General features: G+C 40.6%; 2 protein-coding genes across 5 annotated transcripts in view; one reads left to right on the top strand and one right to left on the bottom strand.

Moving 5' to 3' along the window:
* Positions 1-7882, bottom strand: part of hars (histidyl-tRNA synthetase) — a 13782-nt gene extending 5900 nt beyond the window's left edge. The window contains exons 1-8 of one of the 2 annotated variants that reach the window (XM_047819833.1): positions 7723-7861; positions 6557-6890; positions 5805-5894; positions 5085-5204; positions 4852-4947; positions 4426-4551; positions 3225-3332; positions 2548-2646 (exon numbers count right to left, since the gene is read on the bottom strand). In XM_047819833.1, coding sequence (XP_047675789.1) covers positions 2548-2646; positions 3225-3332; positions 4426-4551; positions 4852-4947; positions 5085-5204; positions 5805-5894; positions 6557-6667 — 750 coding nt within the window. In that variant the 5' untranslated portion in view covers positions 6668-6890; positions 7723-7861. Of the gene's footprint in view, positions 1-2547; positions 2647-3224; positions 3333-4425; positions 4552-4851; positions 4948-5084; positions 5205-5804; positions 5895-6556; positions 6891-7722 lie in introns of both variants that reach the window. The other variant, XM_047819834.1, reaches the window with a different exon arrangement.
* A 797-nt stretch (positions 7883-8679) lies between these two features.
* Positions 8680-15000, top strand: part of trappc11 (trafficking protein particle complex subunit 11) — a 21350-nt gene continuing 15029 nt past the window's right edge. For 2 of the 3 annotated variants that reach the window (XM_027165226.2, XM_047819777.1), the window contains exons 1-11: positions 8680-8837; positions 9601-9836; positions 9929-10098; positions 10567-10637; positions 10843-10957; positions 11109-11208; positions 11946-12019; positions 12139-12235; positions 13451-13584; positions 14124-14271; positions 14868-14961. In XM_027165226.2, the coding sequence (XP_027021027.1) occupies positions 9633-9836; positions 9929-10098; positions 10567-10637; positions 10843-10957; positions 11109-11208; positions 11946-12019; positions 12139-12235; positions 13451-13584; positions 14124-14271; positions 14868-14961 (1207 nt within the window). In that variant the 5' untranslated portion in view covers positions 8680-8837; positions 9601-9632. Of the gene's footprint in view, positions 8838-9591; positions 9837-9928; positions 10099-10566; positions 10638-10842; positions 10958-11108; positions 11209-11945; positions 12020-12138; positions 12236-13450; positions 13585-14123; positions 14272-14867; positions 14962-15000 lie in introns of all 3 variants that reach the window. The other variant, XM_047819778.1, reaches the window with a different exon arrangement.

Below are 15000 nucleotides of genomic sequence, written 5' to 3'. Positions count from 1 at the left end.
AAGCTGTGCTGCACTGCAGACGTGGACTAGAGTTCAGACAGAACAGGACTGGAGTTTGACTGCAGGCTTTCAGTCCGGCCGAGCAGACGGCTCAGTGGTCAGGCCATCCTTAAAATTATGTTGGTTTGCAGTAACAGTAAAAAAAAAAAAAAAAAGGTCGGTAGGTAGGTCTATATATATTTTTTTCAAGTTTCAAATGTAAAAAAAAAAAAAGTACTATTTTGGTGATGGTGATTACGTAGGTATGACTATAAACAAATGAGCATATGGTGACGTCACTGACTGGGTCTACAACCCGTGCCTTCGGGCGCATCATTGCAAACCATATTTTGATGCTGGACAGTTTTTCCAGAACTTCGTGCCAAGTTAAAGCGGTCGAGCTGTTTTAATGCATTATGGTACCCCAATCCGTTAATATTATTTTATTGCTTTTGTTTTATTGCTTATTAGTTGTTTGAAGAGTAAAAAAAAAATAAAAAAAAAAAAAAATCAGTCGGTCGGACTTAAAGCAAAAAAAAAAAAAGATCGAGTCGATCCTAAATTGACAGGGTCGGTCGGGTTACGGCAAACAAGAATATTTTTAAGGATGGCCCCATCTTGTGCTGTGTCCCAATTCACCTCCGTATACTACGCCCTCTTCATGTAACACACACTTAACTGTGCAGCAAAACAGTGTTTACGTACTGGAACATTAACACGTCACGTAACAGAAGACGACGTTGTCCTACAATCCGTGTCGGGACGATTTCCCACTTTCTTCGTTCACGTTCCTTATAGAATTTGCATAATTTAAAGTTTGCTTGCTGTAATTTTTTTTTTCACATTTGCAGGTCGTCTGCAGGTCGAGTCCAGCAAAGCTGTAAGCGATATTATCTGACAATGTGGATACAGACCCACACTTAACAAATCCAACAGAAACAGTCGATTATCCGGGTCGTTATATGCATTTCAACATCCTACGGATTCTACACACAGATTCTAATCTTGGATACTATTCAGGACGAATCTGGACGCAGCGCTGGTCTCTGATCCACCGTTCAGCGTTGTCTCCTATCTGGCTGTAATGAGAGCCTGCAGCCACATAAGCACTTTGCAGATAAGAATAAAGAGCGAATGGTTTAGATCATGATCCTGTAGGACAGCTAAAGGAATAAATCTGGTTGTACCATAGAGGTAAGTGGTATCTACAGCTTCACCCATATTAATCTGTTTACATGCTGTTTGTTCACACCACATCTCAATACCTCACCCAAATGCTGCTAGTACACAAGTGTAGATATGTTTATTTATCAGAACTCTCTTTTCTTCAGATTCGCACAACGTACCGAATAAAACACAGCCGCGAGGTCATTTGTTCCGAGCCTTCGAGTAGCTCATTGTGAAAAAGACATCTGCGTAATAAATTTAGTTCGGTCGGATAACGGACGCTACGGTTACGTAGCGACGCTCGTCTGTTCTAGGATGTCGTAGCTCAGTGGTTTAGGCGTTTAAATACTGATCGGAAGGTCATTGGTTCAAATCCCAGGTCCATAAGAGTGTCTGCTAAATGCTGTAAATGTTCTATTCAGCAGGAGTCACGTGATGTTAGGTGTGTGACACAAGCAGCCTGTCCTGCGAGACGTGATGACTGACAGGATGAGGACAGATGAGAACTTTTGTTAGGATCATTTCTTCCTTCAGTTTTTTTTTTTTTATACAAAAAGAAAAAAAAATATCGGCAAATTCGGTGTAACCTCTTTAACCCTACGCTACTCCCCTAGCTTTACTTACACGTGTGAATCGTCCTCACACATGATTGGTTGTAAAGATAGTAATCGCACATCCCTCACTCCCAGCACCTGCACCACTGTATGCGTATCACGCTGACAACATGCACACCCGATTTCACTGCTTTCTGCTCTCAATTTCGAAGTACCGCGTCAGCTATATAGGGTTAAAATGACAATAAAAGCTTCTTGATATAACTTGACTTGAAATCCCAGGACCACTGAGCTGACACTTTTGGGGCCGTGAGCGAGATCCTGAACCTCCAACTGCTCAGGTGTATAAATGAGATAAAGTTAAATCTCTATGCCCGAACAGAGCGTCTGCCAAATGCCAGAAATATAAAATAAATAAATAATAAAATCACCATTTTTTCAGAATGCAGGTCTACAATAAATTAAAGTATTAAACTTAAAGGTGACAGGCAGAGAGTTTGGATCTAGATCGTGTAGAGCACTAACTGTCGTGTCTTTAATATCATGATGCATGTAATCTGTAAAGCATTGTGTAAAACCTGGATGCACACAAAACTCTTCATCATGGATGTGTTTTTATTTACGCAGTATGATTGAGTATGAATTAATGGGCTGGGTGCCTCCTGATTACCATGAAACAAAGTATAGATTTGTTTCTGCCTTATAAAGTTTTTATCCGGTACTTTAGTGCCGTAATAAATCTCGGTGAAGTAAATAACGTCAAGCTCTGTGCCAGCAGTCAACACCGAATCAGACGAACGCTGATTCCGGTACAGGTCTAAACACGATGCTGTGGTTCAGCCCTCACCTTGTCCAGTTTGTCCACCGTCGAGCAGATGGTACGGAATTTCTCGTCCGGAACGCCGCACACCGCAAACATACCGTCCAGAATACGCCGGTCGTTCACCTGTAAAGCCGCCGCAGGGAGAGAACACTCGGTCATATATACATATAAAATATATATTTAAATAGGAATAAACATTGATTAGCAACACAAATTTCACTGAAACCATGACAACACGTCTGACGTTACGGCTTTTAACGGCTAATAATGAGTTAAGTTAAATATGCTTTTTGTAAATAGAACAGAAATCTTGTTAATGTGTCTGTTGGTCCACTAGGGGGCAACATAGAGCAATAAACCTCCAGGACATAATGCCAACTGCTCACTGGCAATTATGTTATTATTATTAGTAATAATAATTATAATACATTAGAAAGCTACACAACTTGACACGTAATCCTAATTCACTCTGTTTCAAAATGTGGGAAAGTTCAAAGGGGGTAAATACTTATGCAACAGTGTATGGCGATATAAATGAAACTTCAGTTCTAGTACATTATTTTATTAGATAAAACGAGAACTAGGTGAAGAGACTTCGGACGATCGATTTTACCGACTCGACTCGCTGATTTTTGATATTTGATGTATTGTCTAAATATTTTTCTGCCTCAGTTGGTTTGTGTATATTTAAGGCTTCTGACCTTAATGCGGAATTCGCCCAGGTCCAGCTCACTCAGGATCTCGTAAACGATTTTCAAACACTCTGCGTCAGGGATCATCGGGTCATACTGCCCTGCGATGTCGAAATCCTACAGCACAGGAGAAAAGGAGTGAGGAAGAGAAAAACCTACAAGGTCTTGCAAAAGTATTCACCCCCCCTCCCTCTACGGAAAGAGGGGGTGAAAACTTACAGACAATCAAGATTTCGGTTTTGTTTTCTTTTAAATATTCTTTGCATCACAGTTTGGCCCCTTCATAGTAGCAGGCATCTGCATGTTGTGAACCATTTGATGTACAAACACAAAAAAAAAAACACAACCAAGGGGTGTGAATACTTTTGCAAGGCACTGTATCCTAGATTTATAGAGCGGATCAGCTCAAAAAGCTGTTATTAAACAGACTGAGACTAGGGGTGTTTTCACACCTAGTTCGTTTGAGCCCTCCAAACGCTCTCGGAGCGGTTCGGTGTGCATATGTGAACAAACCATGTGATCTGAGACCCCTTAAAAGAACCCAGAAGCGAACCGTACTCAGACAGCCTCCGGAGGTGGTCTGAGTATGGTTCGTTTGTGGTTCGATTTGTGTGTGACATGTGAAAGCAATGAGGTCACGGTCCGCTTTGCGCTTCGTTTCGCCAAATGTCCCTGGAGGCTTGCCATACCTGCAGCCGTGTTCCGTCACTGTGACCGCTGAAAACACAAAACTTTTCGCCATGGCAGGTCACGGAGTCGTGTGGTCTTCTGAGGAAAGCTGTGCACTTATTGATATTTGGAAAGAGGATGGCATTAAACGCCAACTATTCAACACATAAAAACTTAAAAGTATTTCTTCTGTTTTCTCAAACACTGAAGGAAAGGGGGTACAACAGAACAGCACTGTCGCGTAAAAGTGAAAAAAAAAACTACGACAGAAGTACACGAGCACGCTTCTTATGACGTTGAGGTGTGAACACGAAAGGGTCTGAGATCGATTCAATACTAAAGAGGACCAGAAAGAGAACTGGGCTCTATTTTGAGTCCACTATATTGTGAACCCCGAACGGACTGAGGTCACATTCGGCTAGTTCCTTTTCTGGTTCACTTTAACTGAACTGGGTTTGGTTCTTTTAAAACGAACTATATGTGAAAACACCCTAGGTGGGAGTTAAACAGTGGTGGAGTAGTAAAAACAGGAAACACTCACACACTGGTAGAACTCTCGGTAGCGGCCCCGGGTCATGGCGGGGTTGTCTCTGCGGTACACTTTGGCGATATGATAGCGTTTAATGTTCGTAATCTTGTTCATGGCCAAGTAGCGAGCAAACGGTACCTGAACAGGAAGCAGTTAAGAGAGCACAACACACAAGCACGGAAACAGGATAAAGCAAAACGTTCGGTTAAATAAACGTCACTTAAGGCACCATTTGGGGTTTTTAGTCTCACGAGACTCAAGCTGCTACACAATGAAGGAATCCTACAGGAAAAATATCAGCGTGAGAAAAAACAATAATAATAACGTACGAGACAGTTAGAGACAATACAGTAAAAGGGATCCACTGCTGATTTTCTTGCTTGTCTTTAAGCCAGTCTTGTATTTCTTTTTACTCTACGCCGCTCTACACCAGGATACGGTGAGGTCGTATCTGAGAGACAGCAGTTCTCCACCTTGGTCCTTCAGGTCGTAGATGAGTTTGGAGTCTTCGCCGTATTTCCCTGTCAGTGTTTCCTGAGCACAAACACAAGCAAATGCTTTACTGAAACTTTCTTTTGGGACACGATCGTCAACATGTAAAAATTTACTGACACCGGTGCAAGACTGATTTAAGAATAAGTGTGTGTGTGTGTGTGCACGGGTGTGTATACCTTGAGCTCAAAGACAGGGGTGTCGATGGTCTCAGCTCCATGGCGTTTAAAGCAGCTGATGATGATGTTAAACACTTTCTCTCTGATGGCCATCTGTTTGGGGTTGTAGTCCCTGGTCCCCTACACACATGTGCAAGAACACACACACACTTATATATGCAAGCACACACATATACACACAAACACATACACATGCATGCTTGCACAAACCCAGTCACACACACACTAACCTGGGCACACACACACACACACACACACACACACACACTAACCCGGGCGCACACACACACACTAACCCGGGCGCACACACACACACTAACCCGGGCGCACACACACACACTAACCCGGGCGCACACACACACACACACACACACACGCACGCACACTAACCCGGGCACACACATTCTAACCCGGGCGCGCGCACACACACACACACATATACTAACCGGGGCACACACAGTCTAACCCGGGCACGCGCGCACACACACACACACACACACATATACTAACCAGGGCACACATTCTAACCTGGGCGCACACACACACACACACACACACTAACCGGGGCACACACATACTAACCCAGGCACACACACACATTCTAACCCGAGCACACACATACTAACCCAGGCACACACACACATTCTAACCCGAGCACACACATACTAACCCAGGCACACACACACATTCTAACCCGAGCACACACACACTTTCACCTACCTTCGCAGTCTTAAGAACAAACGTTTGTTTGCCATCGTCTCCTCCGAGCCGAGCCTTCAGCTCTAACAGTTTGGCGACTTCTTCATCAATCTATGAGGGAAAAAAAAATAAAAAATTACAAACCCTCATTAATAACTGTAAATAACAGCAGGACATGCAGAACAAGACAAACAGGATGTCAGGATAGAAAATGTTCAGTACCTGCAAACTAAAGAGGCTTGCAGTCACCTTCTGCGCTCATTAAAGCGTTCTATACAAAAATAAGCAGCAGCAGGATGACTTGCTCTGCACATTCCTCTCCGTTGCTTGAGTTATTCTGATAAAAAGCAGCAGTTACTCTGCAGTTCAGATTGTGCTAACACTACATGCTCGTGGCTTCTAGATTTGCTAGATCTAATCCATGAACTTTTATTTGCTCTTCTTCAAGGGGCCAGTTTTGTCAAAGTTAGTTACAATTTATTTTTTTAACTTATTAAAGAACGACGTCATACTTTTTAGCCATTGATACTGTAATTTGTGAAACGTCAAAGAACATCTTATGTTTAACATCAAATGATAAATCAACATCTCTTTAGTGAGGAAAGAAAAAGCCTCCGTTTCCACAATCCTTTAATTTAGCCTCAAAGACACTATTTCGTCTTTATTTGATTGTGGCTCTCTTGACCAAGTTAAAAATCACAATGTCATGAAAACACAAAACGGACACAGACCAGAGAGGAAATCAACTTTTAACTGGGTTTCTTTTCTCCTACCTGAGATACAGTCATCCCAGAAAGACAACGCGTGGGGCGGAGCCACGGTGAAGCCCGACATCCGGTCAGTCCAGCGCAGAGACGCACACACGCCAAACCGAGGGTGGCCATTTTCCAAACGCACACACACGCAGACACACAGATACAGTCGTCGGTGCACCAGAGTTTAGGAATCACACATCATCCGCAGGTCAGGGCCAGAAAACGTGAAATCCAGCAATCAGGACAGCGAGATGATGCCGATAACGATGATGATGAGTATGGAAGAAATATAGAGGAACCACAGCAGCAGCAGGCAGGAAGAACAGGAGAAAAGTGGTGAGCGACCCTAACACTAGGGGCATCACAGCATCAAGGAAGCAAAACATGAAAGCAAGGTGTCAAAATCAGGCGCAGTCTAGACGACTTCTGCATCAACAGAATAAATCACACAGGGACACGCCTCCTCTAATCACATACCACTAACATACAGAGCACACCAGCTCGTCGGCATTTCGCTCTAATCTATCTCGGACATAACCTGAGGTAGTTTGACTATTCAGATGGGCTTTGTGATTAAATTCTGGCAGATGAGAAGCGAGACAGATGAAGAGACGAAATCACTAAAGCGCCGCTGCATCACCATCAGTGGGTCAACACAGGAACCCATTAACCAAAGGATTAACACATCAATGAAAGAATTTCAGTCCAAAATAAACCCAAAGATCAAGACTGTATTTTATTCAGAATGGATTTTTGAAGTGAGATTTGAGCAAACAGTGAAGATGAGGAGATGATCACAGACATATGAAAGGTCATGTCTCCTAAGTGACGTGTGAAAATATAGAGAAAGCATACAGCGAGTACAGTAAGTACAGTATGTACATGGCACTGATCCAGAGTCGCCTTTCTCCTAACAGCTCCATCCATATATTGCATCAGCTCTTTGCTAACACCGAGTTAGGGAGCGTGGAGCAGCTTTAAGCTACACAATCTGTTGCTATTCTATTGCTGGATAAATGTTTACACCGTGATACAATTACCTGATAGATCAAATCTAACTACAACGTTGTTGATCGAGTCAAAGCTAAAAGCTAAAAGCACATGTTAGCCAGTGACGTCATGCAGTAGTGATCACACAGGGTTCGTGTTTAAAAACAAGTACAATCACATATTAGCACACGAACCTGTTCCTTCTTGGCTTTTTCTGCTTTAAGTTTTCGCACCACCTCTCCTTGTACTTTAATCGCCTCCTGTATCTGCGCTTTGTCAGCCATAGTGCTTCTGCATTCACCGGTGCGACGCCTTCTTCTGCTTCCGCATGCGCACTCACTCACACATGCTTTCTCTTGTCGCGGACATTATACGTCAGCACCGCTTCAAGATTACAACATTTATTATTATTATTATTATTATTATTATTATTATTATTATTATTATTATTATTATTATTATTATTATTACTACTACTACTACTACTACTACTAATAATAATAATAATATTATTATAGCTGTTGTTGTTCTTATTTTTATTATTATTACTATTATGATTATGATTATTGTTGTTTTTGTTGTTTTTGTTGTGGTTATCATCATCATCATCATCATCATCATCATCATCATCATTATTATTATTATTATTATTATTATAAAAGGAATTATTAATACGTTTATTATTAAGTGTTTTAATTATTTTCATTGTTATTATTATTATCATTATTATTGTTGTTTTAATAATTATTGTTGTTGTTGTTGTTGTGGTTATTATTATTATTATCATCATCATCATTATTATAAAATGCATTATTAATATTATTATTATTGTTTTTATTATTATCATCATTATTATTATTATTATTATTGTTGTTGTTGTTGTTTTAATTATTATTGTTGTTATTATTATTATTATTATTATTATTATTATTATTATTAAGGTGCTGTGTTATTCATTATTGTTCTTTATGCTAAATAACCTTGATTAATCAAGAAATTATCTCATGCGCATGCAGGTACGTTTTTTTTCTTCTTCAAATGATTGAGGGACATGAGGACAGATGAGGGACAGTTGGAAAAAATACATACACTGTAAAATTTACAACCTTAAATAACTCCTGAGGTTTTGTTTCCAGTCGACCGACGGATGGCAGTAACGTTTCCAATGCTACAGACAGACACCACCGAAGAAGAGTTTGTGAGTCATGGGTTGTCAGTTAGCTTGAAGCTACACGAACGTAAACACAGCGTATAAATCGGTTAAATGTACTGAGGTCACACTGTCCAAGCTTAATATTTACCCAGAGCGGTAAGTACCTGTTAACGAGCATCTCGGTTCTCTAGTTGTACCGAAATACTGACATTATTGTTATCAGAGGAATGTTTAAGAAGCTAGCTAGCAAGCTGTTAGCAAGCTGCTAGCTGTGTGCGGATCTGGATAAGAAAAGTAAAAACTGCTGCAGATAATATGTCAGTGTAGTAACATTACACTCACAATAACTTTTTAACACGGACTGATTTTGGTGTCGTGCTTCCAACAGTTTGAATTAAAGTACTGAAATAAAAGAAGCTTCGATTTACTGTTGTGTTTCTGTAAAGCGAATGTACTGAACAGCTAATGCAGTGTATCAGAATGATCAAATATTTATAGATTTTTTAAAATGCCTGTATTTTGTGATGTCAACCTTCCTGCTGAAAATTAAAGGACAAACAATCACGGATATCTGCACACAACTATTACTACTGTACAGGACATTTAGTACTTGTAATTGAGTTCATCGTATTTTTTGGGGGGTTAGTAATGTGTACATGGAAGAGTTTGTCATTAACAGTTCTCATTTTATTGTCTTTACAAAATATCAGATTTGTTGCACTCTTGCGTTCAAATTGAGCTTAGTAATGAATCAATAATACGGTCTTTGTTTAATTCCCTAAAACGAGGTTGAATTAATTATACATATTGATTAATTCAGCATTTTCTCTATGACATCCCTCAGGGACGTACGTTCATGTGTGAATATACACAATGTATTCTCTGTGATGGCAGTATAATTGATATATAGCTGTTACAGTTGTAGACTGGTGAAGCACCCGCTTGAACAAGATGAGTCCGACACAGTGGGAGCTGCCACCGGAGCTGTGCTGCAGGCCCATGGCTTTTGTGGCTCTGACAGGCCTCGACGTGATCTACAATGCTGTCCATCGCGCCATCTGGGATGCCTTCTGCGCCAACCGGCGGGCCGACAGAGTGCCCATTTCTTTTAAAGTGCTGCCGGGAGACCACGAGTACCCAAAGTGCAGAACCAAGGTACACAGTAACTGAACCTAAAAATGTCCTACAGTTCTGACTCCTTTCTAGTGGATCTACAGGTGACTTGATGCTACGATGTGTTTTAACAGAGAACGTCATACGAGTGGTACATCCCAAAAGGTATCCTGAAGACAGGTTGGATGAATAAGCACTTGAACCTCGTGCCTGCACTGGTGGTGCTCTTCTACGAGCTGGACTGGGACGACGCTCAGTGGAAGGAGAAGCAGTCCGAGTGTGCCACTAAAGTAGAGATCGTCAGGTAGCTGTGGATGATGTGTCCGGATCTTATTTTTGGGTTATTTTTAGGGCTTTTGTGTGATGATTATGAGGTTCAGAAAATTCTAACATCATATCAGCAGCAGCGTTCGTTCCTTTTTTTAATGTCCTAAAAAGTTATTTTGATTCTTGCAATATATCAGAAAAAAGAGAACTACGACAGTTTCAGACATTTATGTTATCATATTGTCTTTCCCAGCCCATAACCTCAGCTGAAACAGTGCATGTCTCATAAGATTGATTTCTGATTGAAACAGCTTGAAAAATTTAATCTTTCAACAGCACATGGCTTTGCATGGCAAGATTACAAATCCCATTTGTGTTAAATTAATCTTAAAATCATAATATCATTACCAGTATTCCTTTAATCTTTATGTTTAACCAGAGCATGCTGTAATGTCTTGTGTCTAACGTATTCTCTGTGGGGTTGTTTTTGTTATTTTTTATGAAGGACAAGTCTGCAAGGTCGAAACACTAAAGTTGCCGTTGTTTTAATTCAAAAGAAGACTCCTCTTCCTCCTGGTATGGCTACAATACACTTCCATATAACTATAATATCTGTATACACACACACACTGAAGAACCAAATATATGTATCTCACATCTGTATACACAGTGTTATAATAAACATCCATCACACACACACACACACTAAAGGACCCAATATCTATCACACCTGTATACACGCACTGTTGTTACTAAATATCCATCACACCTGTATACACAGGCGAGGATGTGGTGGCATCGGAGAGAGCCGCCGCTCTGTGTAACGCCTGCGATCTCTCAGCCAAGTCTCTGTTTGTCCTCCCTCACACCGATCACCTGGTCGGCTACATCATCAGGTCAGTAACAGAAAACTGTCTCTTGTCCTTGTAGGGTATTTGATACAGCTTATTAATTATTGTACACGTTCTGATTGAGGAATATTGAGAACACCGTGTATTGTCCGCAGGCTGATTTTTTCTTTGCTCCCAACTTCTCGTCCACGTGTAGGTTGGAGAATGCCTTTTACGAGCACGCTCAAACCTACTACTATAACGAGATACGGAGAGTAAAGTCTCACAAAGAGTTCCTCAATAAAACCACTCATCAGGTAATGCTGAAGGTTATAAGCAGCATCGCTCCTACTGTGACCTCTAAATCCAATTCCTTTTTCCAGAGACATAATACCTGATAAATCCTGAATCATCATTTAGATCTGTTTATATGACTTGTTTTGTAAGCAGGAACGATTATTATGGGATGCCATGACATGGACCAAACCTAGCCACGCTATTATTATCATCCATCCATGTCACACATCTCATTATATTCACTCACTAGCAATTTTGTTTTCGAACCAGCACTTTGGTCTTCATTATTCATTTTATTTTATTGTTTATTGACGTTATTTGTTGCTTTCCTCTTTTTTTTTTTTGAAATGGGAAGTTTGCCTGCCTTTTAGTCACTTCCTGTCAGATTACATGTAAAATGGTTTATAGCATGTAGCAAACATTGCTTTACACATTGTCGGACACTAGGGGGAGCTAAAAGTTACTTAGTGTACATTTCTTCATTAATTAAGCTTTATTAAAGTGCTATTAAAAAGTAGAACAGACAAAGCACTTGCTTTAGACTCCAGCATCCTGTTGGCCGAGATAATTAGTTGGTTTTAAAGTTAAAATGATTTAATTTGTGTTTGAAACTAAAGGTTAGAAAATTCTGCAATCAGCTTTTTATTCGAATTGAATAGAATTTTTACTTCCCTAATTCTCGGCAGGCAAACCTTTTAAGACAAATCTTATATTTTTGGAAAGTCCTTAATGATTTTGTCATTTGCTTGTGTTTCAGCTGCTGTTTGTGAGGCACCAGTTTAAAACTGGTTTCTTCAGCGAGCTTAAACAGGACACACAGAACGCTCTTAAGTACGATACAGATTCTCTTCGGTTTTTTTTGTTTGTTTGTTTGTTTTACCATCAAGGTACCTTTCCTGAACAACTACACTAATGATCTTTATATTCTCTCTGTTTATTCTCCTTCACAGATACTATAAAACAGCATACAGTCTCATCCACGAGCTTCGTGCCTATGAGACCAACATGCTGGAGATCAAGACTTTGGCTGGGTTCATCAATTATAAGGTGTGTTTATAAAATTCCGATTCATTTTAAATGGTAGTTTGATTTCAGTCAATAGAATCACACTCAAATATACATTTTGTGTTGGCAAATAGTCAACAAACAACAAACTTAAGCTTTAAATTCTGTTCATAAATGTTTATTACTGTAATATGTGTAAATCACACAGAAAACACACTGTTGTCAAGTTTGTACAGCTTCCCTTGCAGAGAAAATTGCACAACATACCAGAACATTTTAAAATAATGTTATTTTCATGGAATATTTTGTTCTGTCTGTCATTATTTAAAAACCATTGACAAGCCCCCTCCTTATGACTGACCTCAGTTTGTCTGCAGAAACTACTGGGAAACTGCTACTGCACACTTATTGTGGGTTGCTGTGCAGAAAGAGAGAAAGAGCGTGAAAGAGAGTGTAAACTGAGGACCTCATCGTAAACTGAGAATCTCGGTGTAAATGTGTAAACCGAGGACCTCGGTGTGAATGTGTAAACAGAGGACCTTGGGGTATATATGTAAACCGAGGACCTCAGTGTAAATGTGTAAACCGAGGACCTCAGTGTAAATGTGTAAACCGAGGACCTCAGTGTAAATGTGTAAACCGAGGACCTCAGTGTAAATGTGTAAACCGAGGACCTCAGTGTAAATGTGTAAACCGAGGACCTCAGTGTAAACCGAGGACCTCAGTGTAAATGTGTAAACAGAGGACCTCAGTGTAAATGTGTAAACAGAGGACCTCAGTGTAAATGTGTAAACAGAGGACCTCAGTGTAAATGTGTAAACAGAGGACCTCAGTGTATATATGTAAACAGAGGACCTCAGTGTATATATGTAAACAGAGGACCCTAGATAGTTACATTGTAATACTATGCTACAAATGAATGGTTTTGTAACCTACATGTATTTGATGGGCAAACAAACAACTAAATCTTACAAACTGCAACTTTAAGAGAACAACACAAACAAGCATTTAAAAACAAAACAGCCAGCACTGCTTTTTGAGAGTTTTTCTAAACAACAAAATAACCATGAATACTTTAAGATTTAAAAGCTAATTTTGTGGCTGTAGTAAAACCTCATAGAGGGTTTTGTGCGTCTGTACAGCCCACAGGCCACACGATATCTGCCCGTGTTTCCTGTTAAAAAAAAAAGAAATCCTCCCACACTTGTGAAGCCAGTGTTGATCTCGCCTCTCTCGCACTGCCTCGTCTCCCCTCAGATCTGCAGGCTGTGTTTTCAGCACAACACCCCTCTGGATGCCATCGCTCAGTTCAGAAAACACATCGACTTGTGCAAGAAGAAGATCGGGAGCGCCGAGCTGGCCTTCGAACACACCGCCTGGATGTCTAAGCAGTAGGAGACGCGTTTGTGAATGTTTTCTGTATTTCTGTTTAAGTTTTTTAAACCCCAGATGTGGCTATATAATGTTTATTATAATGTACATAACAGCAGCTGTGGTACATTTTGCTTATAATAGAGATAAGAAGATGGTGCTGCTTATAGAAAAAGTTTTATCGTTCTCCATTTTCTGTTCACCACGGAGTTTCACCATCGACCACAAATAACCTGTCTCTCTCTCTCTCTCTCTATCAATCTATCTCTCTCTCTCTCTCACACGCCCTCTCACTCCTCCACTCTCTCTCTCTCTATCAATCTATCTCTCTCTCTCTCTCTCTCTCTCTCTCACATGCCCTCTCACTCCTCCACTCTCTCTATCTCTCTCTCTCTCTATCAATCTATCTCTCTCTCTCTCTCTCTCTCTCTCTCTCTCTCTCTCTCTCACACGCCCTCTCACTCCTCCACTCTCTCTCTCACACACACTCCCTGTCACTCCTCCACCCTATCTCTCTCACTCTCACTCTCTCTCTCCCCCTCCCTCTCTCCCTCTGCAGGTTCCAGTCATTCGGTGATCTGTTTGATGAGGCGATTAAACTCGGCCTCACTGCCATACAGACCCAGAACCCTGGCTTTTATTACCAGCAGGCTGCATGTTATGCCCAGGAGCGCAAGCAGCAAGCCACCCTGCTCTGTAGCCATGAGGTAGAGCTACTCACTCACACAACACTCTCTCCACTTCAAGTTTATTTGTATAAGCGCTTTTTACAGTGGGCTTTGTCTCAAAGCAGCTTTACAGAACAAAAACCATACTTCTCTCTGCATCAACTCTCTCTCTCTCTCTTTCTCTCTCTCTCTTTTTGTCTCACTGGCTGTGTAAAGCAGCTCGCTCACTGTGACAAAGCATTCTAACGATTCAGTACTTCTCAGTTGAGCAAGGAGGTGATGGGCTTCAAAATAAGACATCGAGTTTAAAGCCCTGTTTTTTGTTCATGTATACAATGCAGATTTTGGGAGTAATTTCATCAGCACTGTTACATGAGAAACTTTATTAACACCAGATAAAATATTTCTGTTATTTGAATGATTTTCATAGTAATAATTATTATTTGATTAAAATCATGGTATTTAAATAAATATATTGGTGTTTTGTCCAACCTTAGGCATGCCGAATGTACAGAGAAACTCTTACCCTCTCTGTCATTTTGGATACTGGCTCAACATTTGTCACCGTCAATGTAATCCAGTGTCTATGTACATTATAATAAAGTTGTTCCACATGTTTTGTGATTCTTCTGTAGCCCAGCGCGAGTTTTCCAACACCTGACCCTTTGGAGACGAATGCCGGAGCTCTGGATTTTTATGGACAGAGACCGTGGAGACAAGGCCATCAGAGTGAGTGTCCACTCCGACTTAAGGAACAGATACACCAAG

The sequence above is a fragment of the Tachysurus fulvidraco genome, chromosome 10 (assembly GCF_022655615.1).
Source record: "Tachysurus fulvidraco isolate hzauxx_2018 chromosome 10, HZAU_PFXX_2.0, whole genome shotgun sequence".
NCBI classification, from domain to species: Eukaryota; Metazoa; Chordata; class Actinopteri; order Siluriformes; family Bagridae; genus Tachysurus; species Tachysurus fulvidraco.
Note: the sequence above shows the minus strand (reverse complement) of the source record. Positions and strands in the feature narration are given on the sequence as shown.